The sequence below is a fragment of the Mchenga conophoros genome, linkage group LG18, assembly GCF_057382185.1.
Source record: "Mchenga conophoros isolate Kocher_MC1m ecotype Shallow Benthic linkage group LG18, M_conophoros_male_GT1.1, whole genome shotgun sequence".
NCBI lineage: Eukaryota > Metazoa > Chordata > Actinopteri > Cichliformes > Cichlidae > Mchenga > Mchenga conophoros.
Genome location: NC_140543.1, coordinates 12,471,283 through 12,488,426, shown reverse-complemented (window position 1 = coordinate 12,488,426; position 17,144 = coordinate 12,471,283). Strand labels below are relative to the sequence as shown.

Sequence of the window (17,144 nt, the reverse complement as noted above, 5' to 3'; positions counted from 1 at the left end):
TGGGCTTCTCTGCTTTGGCTGCTGCCCCCGCGACCCGGCCCCGGATAAAGCGGATGAAGATGGATGGATGGATGGATGGATGGATGGATGGGTGGCATCATAATGCCATAGTTGATGCCAATAAGATGGTTCCCATAATGAAACTAGCCTAGACTTTAAATTAAAGTCATCTGATCTTATCTTAAACTTATCTACAACAAGGTATAAGACCTGTTGTTGCAAATTCAATGCCAGGCCTGGAATGGGCCTAAAAAAAGTGGCCCTGGTATTGTTGATCCAGGTGACAAACCATGATTGTTGATCCAGGTGACAAACCGTGATTATTTAAAAACCAAACAAACAAACGGACAAAAAAAAGACAAAAATTATATTGACCCATCAGCCCAGATTACCAGTCCAACACTGGTTCATGCATTATCACCGTGGTATTTAAATCAGTTTTCTACTTAGAAAATAGGATGTTCTTATCACCTTATCTAAATAATTAGAACAATCTGACACTTAATTTAGGCACACCAGTAGAAACAACACATACTTGGTGAAAGACATTTTCTCATTGTTCCACTTTCTGAAGACAGTTCCCAGTTTGGGAACTATTCATTCTGATGATATTTCTACATCATTCGGAATGAAGCTGCTGAAAGAGAAGAGATCGTGTCTGAGACTGATTGATGTATCCCCTTTTTTAGGGTTTAACATTGTCTATGCTATTGTACTCAATGGATATAAACCCCCCCCCCCCCCCCCCCCAATAATTATGAAATGTGAGTGAAGTACTGCAGCTCATCCCACCCACAAGGGAAAGGAAAAATAAAAATGTATCATTACTTTATCTTAGGACCACCATTATCATGAGATGTATTTATTTAAAACATTGTGACTAAATATTATGAGTGGGTAATGACTATTTATTACAAAAGAACATATTCTGTGTGTAGAGTACATTACACTTTAAGTTGCAAGTATTCAGATGACGTGTGAAGTGTATTTACATGTCAATCTATTATGTAAATATAAACAAAATATTATGTCAAAAATGACAAAGAACATTTTCAGTTTTTAAAATAAGCTTTATTTGAATTTTAAAGATTCATTTGAAGTCATATTTCCGGGATTTACAGCTTAGAGTTTGCATGGATAGCGATGAAGGGGTCCTCATCTTTGCCACTGATCGAGAAGGTGGCACGGCCATCACTACCAACACTGACCTGCTTCCCAGTGCATCTGCTTCCTTCCTTCTGACCAGAAATGACATCACAGTAGGTGCCACCAGGCAAGCCTGTGTTCAGGGTGACATTCAGGTCCCTGAAAGCGAAAATAAAGTCGTAAGAGTGCCATAATTAAACTTCATTGCCTTCTTGTATTTATTCTGCTTTCAAGACAAAAAAATAAAATAAAGCAATATAATACCACCTGGGCAAAGGAAGGCATTACATATCTGGTAAAAAAAAAAAAAAAAGAAAGAAAAGAAAACATAAATAAAAAGGGATGCAGTTCATTTTTCTCATTCTCTGTTGAGAGAGTTTTACTGACTCAGCAGTCCAATCTGCTACCAAAATAATACAGTGCTGGTGTGGAGTAACAGCAAAAGTGTACTTTAAAGACATTTCATTTCCAGATGTCTTTTGTGGATAATATGATAATTCTATAGATCCTATAATAATAATTATATAATAACTAAAAATTATATAATAATACTTATTATTAATATTATTATTATTATTATTATTGTAGTAGTAGTGTAGTAGTTGTTGTAGTAGTTTTTATTTATTTTTATATATAATTAATAGTGCTCTTTATGAAACAGAGTTCCATTTCTAATAAAATAAATAAAGGCTTGAAAAACTACAGACATTTTTGAACTAAGCTTTTTTAAATTACACACACACAAACAAAGAGAACATAATCCTTACCAGTTCTCATTGTTAAAAACGATGAAACCACGGTTACCACGCCCAAAGGCAACCTGGTTGCCCTGGTTGTCCCACCAGTTGGAGTGAGGCTGTCCATTGACCACATTACGGAAAGTGACCATGTTACTAAATAGGAGAAAGGACAAATTACAATCATAATACATGATATCTACAGTTTTGATGGTCTAGCTGACAAAGCAGAACAATGTGAATTTGCATAAGGTCAGTGTGCTTTCTCCTGATTTCTGTGGACTTACGTGATCTGACGCCATCTATGCTCACAAACCCATCCATTCCCACAGGTCTGGTCGGAGTTGATAGTAACAGGCTTGGTTGACCCATCACCATTGCTGGGGGGTCCAATCCAGTCATTCTTATCCTATTATACAAGCATTAATGAACGCATTCAACAAAAAAGCATCTAATACACACTAGATATTGCATTATACTTGTGAACATACTTGTCCGTTTACAATGTTGCGGTCCCACCGATAGCTAGACATGACCCTGGTTACACCGTAAGGGTGGGCAAGCATGTAAGCAACAGCCATCTTGTAGAGCCTGGGGTCCCAGAATGTAAGGATGGATGCACCGCCAGCACCATGGCCTCTTTGGTTATCATGGTTGTCAGTGAAGACAAGAGCATTCCCGTTAGCCATGAAACCCCATCCTTCTCCCCAGTTCCTAAACACAGCAAAGAAAAAAAGAAATGTATTTTATTATATATATATTTTTAAATTATAGCTGATCATTACAAAGTCTTTGTTCAGACCAGTACTTAAGATAGAGTTTGCACTGGTTACTCTAACTACACTCCTGTAAAATTCTCATTCTCAAAAAGTCAACATATGATGGATGTGAAATTGACTTTGACAACCAATTTGTCGGACCCTGCACCTTTATAGTAGTTTTTATCTGTTTGTTTTTCCTTTACAAAGAGTATTGTTAACAATGACATATCTCTGTTATATCTTTAAAGAAATCTTTTATATTAAATTGTGTAATATTTTCCTTAGATATACCAGTAGAAACAACACATACTTAGTGTAGGAAAGCTTCTGGTTGTTCCACTTTCTGAAGACCTCTCCCAGTTTGGCACCATATTTAAACTCAGTCACTCTTCCAAGGCCGACGTACTCATTAGCTGTAATGGCCTCACCTCCCAGATCAATAACCTAGAGTGAAAAGCGCGAAATTCATACCCCAGGAAGCTGATTCAGTTCAAAATGTATATCATCCATAATCTGTAAATTAGAAAGGGTTTAAATAAATAAAATCACTTTGCTTCTCTTTCTTTCTGTCATTACCCTAATCTTCATTTTGTATACCATTATGTGCTTTTGTTTTCTTGCCAAATAGTAGTTACTTTAATGTTCTCCTTGAATGTTTGTATTTGTAAATGCTTCTCTTCCATCCTGTTTGATGGCTGCTCTAGATACAGTTTGTCCAGAAAAACTGACCTCCTGAAAGATGAAAGGTCTGGCGCCACCGGGGAACCACTGGGTGTTAAGGTTGTTCAGACGACCATAGACAGCACTCAGATCACCAGGCCACATGTGCTTGCAGGCATCCACTCTGAATCCAGCCACACCCATGTTAATCAGCTTGTTCATGAACTCGGCCACTTTGCCCCTAACATAGTCTTTCTCCAGGGCAAGATCCAGCAGACCCACCAGACGGCAGTCACGTACCTACAGCAGTTCATATTTATTCAGATTGTGGAGCTAAGAAGCAAGACATTGTACACTGTGCTGGAATTGATATGTTTCTACTATAGTATTCTCAATTAGAACGTTTAGCGAAATCAATGTAGTCATTCTAAAAGAAAGATGAGAAGGTAGAGACAAATGTCTCTTCTCTAACTAAAGATGACTTTTTTTTCCAACTTTGCCTGTTTTGAAAATTTAGTTCAAATTACGAATTTCAATGAACAACAAGGAATATGCTCTGGTTGTGTTTAGCATCTGAAAGTATAGACTATATTATTAGAATATTTGGTAATAGAAAAATCAAGTATAAAATATATGCTTTAAAATTTCGCAATTTATTTGATCTTAATAAGATTTGCTATTTCAAAACAGCATGTTTAATAAACTAAAGCTTCAGTCTTCCTGGTGTTGTTTACTCCCTTTTTCTAAAAAAAACCCAAAAAGTCAGTAATGACTAAAATTAAAATGCTATCATAACCGTATGTGTATTTTAAGGCTTATCTTACAAATACATTTTTAAAAATGTATCATTTTTTTCATGCTATTGTTTTCCTTGGTCTTGTCATGTGAAAAGTCAGACAACAGGGATATTATTTGCTGTTTATATAATTACATAGACAACAAAAAATTTGGATCCCCTACAATGGTCAGGTCCTACTCGTTTATATAATTATTATTATTTTTGTAAGGTGATTGCCAAGCAATGTGATGGCATCATAATAATCATAAATTATTATATTCATGTTTTTATTGACACAATTAAGATGCTAAATTGTTCATTTTAGCCTGTTAAAGGTAACTGCTAGACAACATAATTACGTCTAAAAAATTGTCTAAAAAATTAAATTAAAGAAATTAAAGAAAATTTCAAGAGTTTAAGATGTATCAGTGTATATAATTTACTTCCTCCTCTCCTGATTCTGTAGGTAGACTTTGCCAACAGTCAAAAAAGGAATTTGGTGTAAAACAGCCAGAAAGGTCAAAATAATAGACATCAGTATGAAGAGCTTAAGTCAATGTTTAAATGAGTAAACTTTTAAAATAAAGTTTGACTTGTCTGTGTGACATTTCTTACCTGATATATATCACCATAGTTCTCAATTTCACCACTCCCAGTCTTGCATTTATTGTCATTGAAGTCCAAGTTAGAATACGGGACACTGGGGAAGTCTTCTTTGCCAGCATCAAACCAGCTTCCACATGAAGAGTGGGTTCCTGCTCCGCCACCAGATCCACACATGTGGTTGATAACAGCATCCACATAGATGTTAACCTGTTAGTTAACATAACTAGGTCAGTTTTATTCATTTTCTTTGCATGGTCATTTCAAATCATGCTAATTCGTTAAATTGTTGATCTTCATGAATTTATTCTAGCCCACCAGGTACTGTGTCTATAATGTTGTTCTAAAATTCTCATAAAAGGAATCTGGTATTAACTTGTTGTCAAATGACGTCTGTCAAATGAAGAAGTCTGAAATACCTAACATTAAATGTCAACTGTAATTTAGTTTACCCCAACATTGTTGCAGCGGGAGATCATGTTTTTCAGTTCTGCCTCACTGCCAGATCTTGAGCAGAGTTTGTAGCTGATTGGCTGGTATCTCTGCCACCAGGGCCTGAAGGGATTGTTCACCAGAATGTGTTCATTTGGAGGAGAGATCTGAGGAGCGCAAAGGAGAAAAAACAACAACAAGTGTTGTTGTTATTTGGCGCTACAGTCAGGACTTCCTTGCAAAAAAAAAAAATTCTCAGTGCTAGTGAGTCAAAACATTAGTAAAAGATAGTTTAGACGTCATTCTAATGAGAAAGTAAAAAGCATAGTTTGATAATATTGATAATAGTTTTGATAATAATAGCAAAAATAAACACACACAGACACATAACACACACGTGTCTGTGTATGAAACAGGAAAAGAAAGGATTGTCCAATGTGTCCCTTAATGCTCAGCTATACAGACCTGAACTCCGCCAAAGCCTTTGGGACCCAAGAAGCGTTCACACTCTTGAGCAATGTCAGCCCAACGCCATTCAAACAGGTGGACGATGGCAGTCCTTCCATTCTTAAATTGGGGGTTGTGCTGGGCAAGGCCAAGCCCGAACAGAGCCACCAAGACGAACAACTTCATGCTTTTGATCGATGAGAAAACCAAAAGCAGTCACACTCTGCCGCAGTGTTTTCAAAGTATTTATACTCACTTTTTCCTCTGCTGAACCAGTGAGAGAATGGCATATATCATTGGGTGTGGAAACCAAACAGGTGCATTTTTATCACACTTTCTTGCTTTTGTAAAACAAGCAAAAAGGGGGAAAATCCTTGAGGCAAGATTAGAAAGGCAAACATAAGGTACATAATATCCAACCATCCACCCATTTTTTTCCACTTATCTAAGTCAGGGTCAGAGGAGGTGCTGGAGCCTGTAGAGTGGGGGGCAGAGTATGTCATGAACATGTCACAAGTCTGTCACAGACAGACAAACATTAATGATCACATTCACATATGGTCATTTTAGACCTGCCAGTTAACCTACCCCCATCGTCATATTATGACATTGCTCAGCACGAACTTAATCATGCCTCAAAAGAAACACTTTTTTCTTTGCTTTATCTTGTGTTGTTATTGTTTTTATTTTGGTTTTCTTGTTCATGTATGTGTGTGTGTGTATGTGTGTGTCTTGTGATAGCAGTCATTTGTGGGAAAGTGAATCACTCTGAGCACTATTTACTCTGGGGTTTAAAAGTGGAAAAGTAAACAGGGATAATAGCGCCACTGTCCTTGAAAATTCGATAGATATGTTTAGCTGTGTTCAGCAGGAAAAATAGCAGACTGTGTTTTGCTCACATCCCCTTTTAAAAGGAATGAAAATGTATGAATTTTACTATGAAAATTAGAAGAGTACTTTGCTTTTCTCAAAAAATTAAGAAAAATATAATATTTAAAGATGAATATTACTCAGTAGTTGTGATGTTTTATCAAAAAATACTTTGATGCCATCTGTAAAACAGTCAGATTAAATGTAGATGAGGTAAGGTAGCAGTACCATTTTTAAGTAGATACTTCAAACATTTATGCATATATACGCTATTGTAAAACTTAGTGCAAAAATAGTTTTTGGTTATTTTTTTTTTAGTATTTGTTCACCCAGTTCAGTAACCATGCTGCATACGGAAATCGAATTTTACTTACAAATCTGGAATCTTGGGATGAAGCAAAAAAAAAAAGCACAGAAAGGGTTTTTTGGTAATAAAATACTATGACTGTCCTTGACAGTTTGATATTATTAGTATTTAGCAGGAAAATTAATGTGGAGTCACGTTTGAGATCAAGCAAATAAAAAGCAGTGTGTGTGTGTGTGTGTGTGTGTGTGTGTGTGTGTGTGTGCGTGCGTGCGTGCGTGCGTGCGTGTGTGTGTGTGTTGATTTCCAAATGTGACTAACGTGCACTTCAAATATAGCCACAGCATTATAGCCCATTAAAGATTTTTTTTAACCACTTATTCTAGCTCAAGTGATTTTGTGAGATTTATCTTGCATTTGCTAAAATATGGTGACAAAGAAATTGTATTTTTAAAACTTCGATTTTTCTTCACTCAGGTCAATAACCAGATGTCATATCCACAAATTTAATTTTGGTTTTCAATCTGGAATCTCTTTCGGGATCAAGCAAATAAAAAGCGCAGAAAGGTGTGTGGAAAGGTGAATGGAAAATGCAGATTGGTAGAATTGCCTAGATATACAGTAAGTTTTCCACAGTAACAAAGTGTTTTACAAACTCAACAGTCTTATCTGAAGGAGTTACCAATAGAGTGTGGTTTCTTTGGGAGTAACAGCAAAACTGCAGTTTGTGGCATTTGCAGATGTCTTTTTTGCATTATATAGTAGCAATAATAATAAAATACAGTTAATAGTGCTCTTTGTGAAACAGTTTTCACTTTCTGAGTAATGAAAAACTAAATGCTTAAAAATATAGATGTTTTTCTTTTTACACTTTTTCATAATTGTAGAATAAGTTTGATTTGGAAATTGTTTGTCTTTTTGGTAGATTATCTGCATATCAACTATATTTTGATATATTCTCAAACAGTCTTCTTCTAAGACATTTAAGCAATTGCTTTATTTAGATGGGTGAAATTATTTTTATTGTAAAGCAGTAAAATATTCGGAAGCAGTCAGACACAAAGTCCTTAGAGAAGAAAATCCTTATCAGTCATCAATGTTAAAAATTATAAAACCACCTTTTCCTCATCCAAAGGTTGCTCTGGTTGTTCCATCAGTTGGAATGAGGCTGTCCATTAACTACATTACATAAAATGTTAGACAGGGGGATAGGACAAATTGCAAACATAACACATGATATCTGTAGCTTTAATAATTCAGCTGACACATGAAGAACTCTGATTTTAATTTGGATAAAATCAGCATGTTTTCTCTTGATTTCTGAGGACAGCATCTATGCTCATGAAAATCATTTTAAAAAATCGTTAATATCATTAAATGGCAGCTGTAATTTAGTTTACCCCAACGTTTTTACATCAGGTGATCACGTCTTTCAGTTCTGTCTCACTGCCAGAGCCTGAGCAGAGCTTGTAGCTGATTGGCTGGTATCTCTGCCACCAGGGCCTGGAGGGATTGTTCACCAGAATGTGTTCATTTGGAGGAGAGATCTGAGGAGCACACAGGGAAAAATAAATACTGATTCTACTATTAGGGGGAAATCAAGTTAGTTTACAGAATTTACTATAAAAAGTGCTTTGGGCTTTTCGTTTTAAAAGTTTGGAAATGGTAACCTTGGCTATGTGACTTAACATTGTCCTTAAGGTATAAGTTTTTACTTAAAGACAAAGAATGTTTTTAAAGACTTTTAAATACTTTTTCTCTTGTGACAGTCAGCATTTTTTTAAATAGAAGTCAGTATTAGTGAGTCAAAACATTAGTAAAAGTGAAAAGAGTTAGTATACTTATAGTTAAACATAATTTCTTAGAATACTGAATGAGCAGTGTGATTAGATTTACATATTAAGTAAGTCCTGTAAATGTCATGCCAGAGGCAACACTGCCAGCATCTCCAATGGTAGGTTGCATTTTATTTTCTTATTTATATATACTTAGACACTGACGATGCAAATATTATTTAAATCTGCGAACAACAAATTAAAAATTACTATAAAATCACTTGACTCACCTTTTTCTACCCATCCTTGAGTCATCACACTGGGCTTCTCTGAGAAGTCAGAAATTTAGCAAGCATAACCTTTATCCATTAAAATGTATTTTATGTATAAACAATAAATATATTTTAGCATTAACAATAGCCAGCATACTGATGGATTAACTATTAGAGAAACAATTAACAGACACAAACACATAACATACACATTTATGTGTGTGACAAAGGAAATGAATTTTTAAAAGCTTCTTTTTCAGTCGCTTCAATATGCCATATACACAAATTAAATTTTGATTACCAATCTGGAATCTCTTTCTGGATCAAGAAAGTAAAAAGCCCAGATAGGTATAGGTTGTATTTGTGTGTGTGTGTGTGTGTGTGTGTGTTGTGGCAGATATTTGTGGGAAACAAATCACACTGTGCACTATTTACTTTGAGTTTAAAACGTGGAAAAGTAAACATCTGAGTAATAGCTTCACTGTCCTTGACAATTTAGTAAACTTATTTAGCTGTGTTCAAATAGCAGGTTGCATTATGTTCACATCTTCTTTTTATATAAAATCTAACTGTATGGATTAAAATAGAAGAGTGTCTTATATTTCTCACACACAAAAAATATATAATATTAAAGAGGAATTTTGTGACCGTACTTTAAAGGTGCAGCTTGGAACTTAAGTCTCTGTATCCACAATATAAATTATTATTTTCAATAGTTTTCATGTTTTATCAGAAAACACTTTCATGCCATCTGTAAAATAGTCACATTAGACAAAGATGAGGCATGTCAGCCCTGACATGAAGATGGAGGCTTGAATGGAGCATGAGTGATGTGTGGGGGAGAGGTGGTTTGCAGGAAGGCAACTGCATGGAAGAATGACAGATGTGCAGTGAGATTTAAAGTATGCCAGGTGAAGGCTGATTGGCCTGAAGAAGGCCAATGATTGGACTAGACCCATGATGTCACAATCAGCTTGACAGCATGGGAAAGTGGAAGTGATGCCAACACTTGGGAAGTAGACAGATGAGTGACTACAGATCTCCCTTATTAACCTTACACATAAGCTTATGCACAGGAAGTTACATGGTGTGTAATAGTGTCACTTTCGCTAAAATGTGATAGTTATTTAGTTGTGTCTAGCAGGAAAATAGCAGGTTGTAATTTTCTCACAACCCAGTGTCTGAATTTATGTCTGATAATTAGTACAGTGGCCGTGTTTCCAGCTTCCTAACTATAAATTTAAAATATTGTTGTATGTAAACTTTTTCGTTTCTCGCAAAGAAAAAATGAAAAAATTTAAATGTAAACCGCGAATAAATGGTGATCACACTTTAAGGGTTCAGACTAATAGCACTGTCAATAGTACTAACAATACTTTCATCCCTGAGGCAATATAGGCTACTAAAAATCTCAGATGAGTTTGGACTCGTGGACTCGACTTTGTCGGGCCACAGTAAAGTTATGGATAGAGTGCTGAATCTCCTTGATCAAATAATATGAGCAGGTCAAAAATTATGAAAAAAAAAAAAAATATATATATATATAAAAATAATCTTCATTTGAATTTTAAAGATTTATTTGAAGAAATAATGGATTTACAGCTTAGAATCAGCATGAATAGCGATGAGGGGGTCCTCATCTTTGCTGCTTATCCAGAAGTGGGCACGGCCATCACTGCCTTCAGTGACCTGCTTCCCAGTGCATCTGCTTCCTTCCTTCTGACCAGAAATGATGTCACAGTAGGTGCCACCAGGCATGCCTGTGTTCAGGATGACATCCAGATCCCTGAGATGAAAAATAAAGATCAACCACATGTTAAAGCCACAACACTGCCACAATTAAACTGCAATCCCATCTTATTTTTAATTCTGTTTGCTACAAACGTAAAGCATTAAAATAACATGTTGGCAAACAAAGGCAATACTTATTTGGCAAGAAAAATAAAAAGAGAGAGAGATACAGTTATTAGCTCTATTTTGATATGTGCCTGCTTCTAAGATATTTAAGCAACTGCTTTATTTAGATTGGTGAAGTTATTTTTATTGTAAAACAATATTGTATTCGGCAGCAAACACACACAAACAAGGAGAACATAACCCTTACCAGTCCTCATTGTTAAAAACGATGAAACCACGATTACCACATTACGGAAAATGACCATGTTATTAAATAGAAGATAGGACAAATTACAGTCATAAAACGTGCTGTTCACAGTTTGTATGATCCAGATGACAAAGCAGAACTTTATGATTTTAATTTGGATAAGGTCAGTGTGCTTTACAAAACATGGGTTTGTATTTATGGAAGGGGGTGTTACGGCCCTAGCAGGACCTACTCCTGAAGTTGCATGTGTGGGCGTGTCCTATCGTCTCTCCTGCTACCTTTTTCTTTTGAACAGCTGACTCCCATCAGCATTTAAAGGTATTTACGGCCAGAGAAGGATGAGCTCTGGTGCCACAGAGCCATGTTGGAGGTTGCAGCTAGTGAGCTGTGTGTGTGTGTGTGTGTGTGTGTGTGTGTGTGTGTGTGTGTGTGTGTGTGTGTGTGTGTGTGTGTGTGTGTGTGTGTGTGTGTGTGTGTGTTTGGTGGTTTCAGGTAGTGAGCTGTATTTTGTGATTGTTTGCTCCTCGGTAGGGAGGAATTTGTTTGGTTACTAATCTCTTTTTGACGTACTTTTCAGTTTACTGACCAATGCTTGAGTTTTGTTTTGTTTCTTTAAATGATGATGGTAGCTTGTCCGTCTCTTTGAGTTATTAATAGAAGCTTTAATAAAACTCTGTAATTTAACCATTTTGCCTCTCTGTCTCTTTTATCTGACCCAGACACTTTTTGTTATTTTCCCTAATCGCCTGGACCGTTTTGAGGGGAACGTAACAATGACATATTGTACACATCATATACAATACTTGATTTACGCACACTAGTAGAAATAACACATACTTAGTGTAGGAAATCTTCTCGTTGTTCCACTTTCTGAAGACAGTTCCCAGTTTGGCAACATATTTACACTCAGTCACTCTTCCAAGGCCGACGTACTCATTAGCTGTAATGGGCTCACCTATCAATAACCTAGAATGAAAAGATCAAAATTCCTACCATAAAAAGCTGATTCACTACTACATTCGTACCATCCAGTGGCTGTAAACTAGGAAGGTTTTAAATAAATCAAATCACTTTCCTGTTTGATGCTGTAGTGTATATATGCTGTTGAATTTCATGTGTTTCAGAAAGAAATAACATGATGCTAAAGTATGTCTAGGTGACATCTGTTACTGAAACTTTCTTTACTGTTTTGTTTGTTGCATACCTTAATCTTCAATATGGTAAATGCGAAATGGCCTGTATTTGTATAGCGCTTTACTAGTCCCTAAGGACCCCAAAGCGCTTTACACATCCAGTCATCCACCCATTCACACACTGGTGATGGCAGCTACATTGTAGCCACAGCCACCCTGGGGCGCACTGACAAAGGCGAGGTTGCCGGACACTGGCGCCACCGGGCCCTCTGACCACCGCCAGTAGGCAACGGGTGAAGTGTCTTGCCTAAGGACACAAAGACCGAGACTGTTCAAGTCGGGGCTCGAACCGGCAACCTTCCGATTACAAGGTGAACTCCCAACTCTTGAGCCACGATCGCCCCAATATTTTATACTATTATGTACTTTTGTTTGGCTTTGTTGCTTTAATGTTCACATATTCTCCCTGAATGTTTGAAAGCCTACCTCCTGATAGATGAAAGGTCTGGCGCCACCGGGAACCACTGGGTGTTAAGGTTGTTCAGACGACCATAGACAGCACTCAGATCACCAGGCCACATGTGTTTGCAGGCATCCACTCTGAATCCAGCCACACCCATGTTAATCAGCTTATTCATGTTCTTGGCCACTTTGCCCCTAACATAGTCTTTCTCCAGGGCAAGATCCAGCAGACGGCAGCAGACCCACGTACCTGCACATATAATACAGGTTGAGATATTATCCATAGAATTTTTACTTTGTTTTTATTAAAGTTTAAAAAAAAAAAAATTAGACATTGCTGAAAAGTTTAACCACCAGAGACACATATCTGGAGTCACTCTAAATGGATATATTTCCAAGAAAAATGAAAACAATAAATGTTGAAGGAAATATCTGTTATCCAGCTAAAAATACATTCCTTTACTTCCCCATGTTTAGAAAGATTGTAGAAACTATAGACTATGCAATACCGTAGTATTAGAGGGATAGAACAGTTATGGTAAAACATTTTACATAAATGTAAAATATTTTAGTACATTCATTGGTCATGAATTCATTGGTGATGAATTTTGACAAAATGATAGTCAAGGATTTGTAATATTTGGTAACAGAGAAAAGATAAAGTCAAAAATCTTGATTAGTGATGTACTAGAGTATATTAAAGTTTATGGGCTATTGCAGTGTTGCATGAAACTAAAGATATCTCACTGCCTACTTTGTGGTAGTATAATGAAACGCATACACAACGCACAATAATCCAGTTTATGTGATTCCAAAGTGTGGGCTAAGGCCCCCTGGTGGGCCATTAAGCCTACCTCCTGATAGATGAGGTAGGAACAGTAATAGAAATTCAGTTTGAAATTACTCACTCCCAGTCAAACGTTTGGACACACCTTCTCATTTAATGGATTTTCTTTATTTTTACTACTTTCTACATTGTAGATACTGAGGAAAACAAATTTATGAAGCAATGTATATGGAATTATGTAGCAAAGAAAAAAACTGATAAATAACTCCAAATATGTCTTATATTTTAGATTCCTGCAAGTAGACACCCTTTGCTTTGTTGATAGCACTGCAAACCCATCTCTCAATGAGCTTCATGATGTAGTCACCTGAAATGGTTTTCACTTCACATGTGTGCCTTGTCAGGGTTCATTTGTGCAATTTCTTGTCTTTTTAATGGAGTTGGGACCAGTTGTGTTGTGCAGAAATCAGGTTGATACACAGCTGACAACCCTATTTGACAATTGTTAGAATTCATACTATGGCAAGATGCCAATCAGCAAAGTAAAGAGAAATGACAGTCCACCATTACTTTAAGAACTGCCAGAACATCCTGCAGTGGCATGCCATCCCATCCGGTTTGCATTTAGTTGGACCATCATTTATTTTTCAACAGGACAATGACCCCAAACACGCCTCCAGGTTGTGTAAGGGCTATTTGACTCAGAAGGAATTTGATGGAGGCTGGTTACTCTGGGTAGAGTGCATAGCTGGACTGGCCATCGGGCATACCGGGCATTTGCCCGGTGGGCCGCTGGCGATATTTTGATTTTATGGGCCGATGGATTTTTTTTTTTTTTTTTTTTTTTTAGGAAGGGTATATATAATGAAAGGTGTTGGATTGGCCAATTGGTTATGATCGACTCTGGGCTGGACCAATTACAGCCGAGGAGGCCGGATGCACCCTCCCCCTTGTTTAGCAATCAGGTGATTTTCGCACATTGCATGCCAGGAACTCATGGCAAAACAATCCAAGTACCGCATCAAATGCAAGCATTTGCAGCACCACAAAACGTTCATTCTCCGGTTCCAATACCTTCTTGCTTTTTCTTTGCCGCACAAAAAAGGAATGTACAAAACAAAAGGAGAACAATGCCGGTCCGTACAAAGACAGACTCGACGAAAAGACCAAGAAAAGATACGAGGAAAAAATCAAAGGAGTGAAAGGGTCAGACCCTTACGAGCACACAGAGGGACAAAAGACGTTAGCGTGCTGCCCAACTTTCACCACGCTCATATTTATAATTATACGGTTCTTGGAGTGAGTGCATACACTCATGAAGTTTAGTAACTTCAGGTCACTGCAACAAGCCCAGGTACAGTTTACCGACGGATGGGTGCAGGACCTTGAAATGCACCGTGTAGAACGAAAGACCATCGTACATATCATAAGTTTACCAGTCTCACAAATCGTCGTCATAAATACACATTCGTTAACCGTTTATTAATAGGACCTTTGAGCTCAACGGTAATTAATTAGTAATGGAAATAATTTCTGGTAGCATTACAGAAATGTAGCAGTGACAATAATATTGTATGTTGTAATCGCAATGGACAATTAGTGATACAAAACAACTGTTTTATCCTGTGAATAAAAGTATATGTTTTTGTCAATGTACCATGGTAATAACAGAAGCGAAACACAATATTGTGTCAGGACAATTTACTATTTATTCATAATAAATAAAGGAGCATAGCGCGACAATTTCTGTTCAGCGCCAGACTTATTTGTAACCTATATCACCAATTATGTTAAGAAAAATGACGTATTAACTACTACAAAACTCTGACCTTTGTGGGAATGCTTGGAGCAGACTAACATGTGAGCTGGAGTGTTCTGAGACGTTATATTTGGTATATCCAGACCATCTGTCGGCTCTTACTTTGGAAACATGGCTTAAAAAATGTCTCTTCAACGACGTAATCCAATAAAAAAAAGAAAAAAACGATCTCTTTACCCGTCGGCTTCCCGTGGCTGTCATGCGACCGGCTATTGCAGTTAATAATACAACAGCTTCTTGCCATTTTTTGTGTTTCTTTTTATCGCTGTGTAACTGAGTTCAATTGAAAGCCTGCGTGCGCTAGTACCTCTTGCCACAAGTTCCCAGAATCCTTTGCGGTTTTACCCCAGAATGACGTCACATTTTCAATCTTTATCCTGGTGGGCCGGTCTCTAGTCAAAATGCCCGGGCCGATTTTTTGTCCCAGTCCAGCCTTGGTAGAGTGCCCACTCCGGGTCAGGAATGAGACCCTGCCCCAAGTGGAGGAGTTTAAGTATCTCGGGGTCTTGTTCACTCAATATAAAGATTGATGGCTCCGGCTATGAATTTCAGACAGATCAGGCCTTAACTTAACAAAAAAGTTATTAATAGTTCTTGTCATCTTTTCTCATTACCCACAGCTACATCCACTTCTGTTGGGCCTAGGCTACTCACTAGGGCTGGGTATCATCGCTGATTTCTATAATCCATTCGATTCGGATTCACAAGGTCCTGATTCGATTCGATTCAGTTTTGCCTCAGACAGTCAGAAATGTTATAATTCTGATCATTTATCATGTACTGATACATGTGAGACTTCATTTTCATTTTCATTTTCCTGGCCTGGCTTTTTATAGCAGATAACCTTAAAAATATTCTCCAATATAAAGTTTAAATTTCTTCAGTATTGAATAGCAGAAATTAGGCCTGTCCGAGGTCATTTAACCTCCTAAGACCCGAACTCTTCCACGGCATGCATTTTTTATTTCTCTTTGATATTTGGTCACATTGGGACCTGATGAATGTAAAAACAAAGAATTACCAGATTTTTTTTAACCTTATTTTTGTTTCTAAGAAAAATGAGAGCCACATATGAGGATATTTGTTTACAATTTTGATAGAACAGTAGCAGTATAATGTCCTCGTAAGTGGATATCAGGCCCTTCTACAGCAAAATTGAGTATTTTAGTCTAAATAACCCAAAATGTGATGTCCATATATGTGGACGCCAGGTCCTAGGAGGTTAAGTAAAAAAAAAAAAGAAAAAGAAAAAAGACAACGGGCGATAGCGCTGCAAACAACGGTAGACTGGTGGGTAATAAGCAAATGAATAATGCAGAAACAGAGATGTCAGACAGGAAACTGTTCTTGAACTACACACACACACACACACACACACACACACAGAGCAGTGCATGAAGTGTGATTTTTATCGTGGTGGAAGCAAAACAGCAAAAGTAAGGGAATTCCTGAGGACATTTATCAAATGTGAAGCGTAGTTTGCTCCTTCTTTTGCTGCTGGTTCAGTGAATTTTGGTTGGAGAGAGACAAGAGCTGCTCAGAATCTAGGGCAAAAAAGACGTTAACACAGCGTGGAATTTATGTACATGGGAGATTGTTGGTCATATCAACAGGTTATATTGATTATACTGTTGAGGGACTTAACACGAAACTTTGTAAAGTTTGAAGTGATAACCCTGGGCATGTCACTTAATCTGAGGTCCATGTGCGAGCTACAAAGTTGTGTTTAAAGATACAAATTGTTATTATTATTTTATTTTTTCATGTGATAATGCATATGTTTTAAGACAAAATATGTCAATAGCAACAAGCAAGCCAAACATTAAAAAAGTGACTGAAAGCAAACTAAGAAAATGAAATTGTTTGTAGTGTGATGTGGGATTTGAAACTGTAGCCTTTCAAGTTATTCCCATGAATCATGTCACATTGCCAACATTATATACTTGTTATATATATGTTTTATTGTTTTATCTTAAAGCATTGTCAGCATATATTGCCTGCATTATTCTCCTTAGCAGAAGCTACATAAGACATTCAGCTAAACATACCTGAAC

At 37.0% G+C, this 17,144-nt stretch overlaps 2 protein-coding genes across 2 annotated transcripts; both read right to left on the bottom strand.

The window, feature by feature from the left end:
• Positions 1 to 1,049: 1,049 nt before the first annotated feature.
• Positions 1,050 to 5,790, bottom strand: LOC146553324 (alpha-amylase). The gene is made up of 9 exons (XM_085253803.1): positions 5,583 to 5,790; positions 5,138 to 5,284; positions 4,698 to 4,895; positions 3,374 to 3,604; positions 2,955 to 3,088; positions 2,375 to 2,597; positions 2,171 to 2,292; positions 1,914 to 2,039; positions 1,050 to 1,305 (listed from the first exon to the last, which is right to left on the bottom strand). Exons 1-9 carry the CDS (start codon positions 5,748 to 5,750, stop codon positions 1,116 to 1,118), a joined length of 1,539 nt encoding a protein of 512 aa, XP_085109929.1. The 5' UTR covers positions 5,751 to 5,790; the 3' UTR covers positions 1,050 to 1,115.
• Positions 5,791 to 10,381: 4,591 nt separating this feature from the next.
• Positions 10,382 to 14,032, bottom strand: LOC146553323 (alpha-amylase-like). The gene is made up of 4 exons (XM_085255118.1): positions 14,002 to 14,032; positions 12,509 to 12,734; positions 11,727 to 11,855; positions 10,382 to 10,571 (listed from the first exon to the last, which is right to left on the bottom strand). The coding sequence occupies exons 1-4, from the start codon at positions 14,030 to 14,032 to the stop codon at positions 10,382 to 10,384; spliced, it is 576 nt and encodes a 191-aa protein (XP_085111244.1).
• Between the last annotated feature and the right edge of the window lie 3,112 nt (positions 14,033 to 17,144).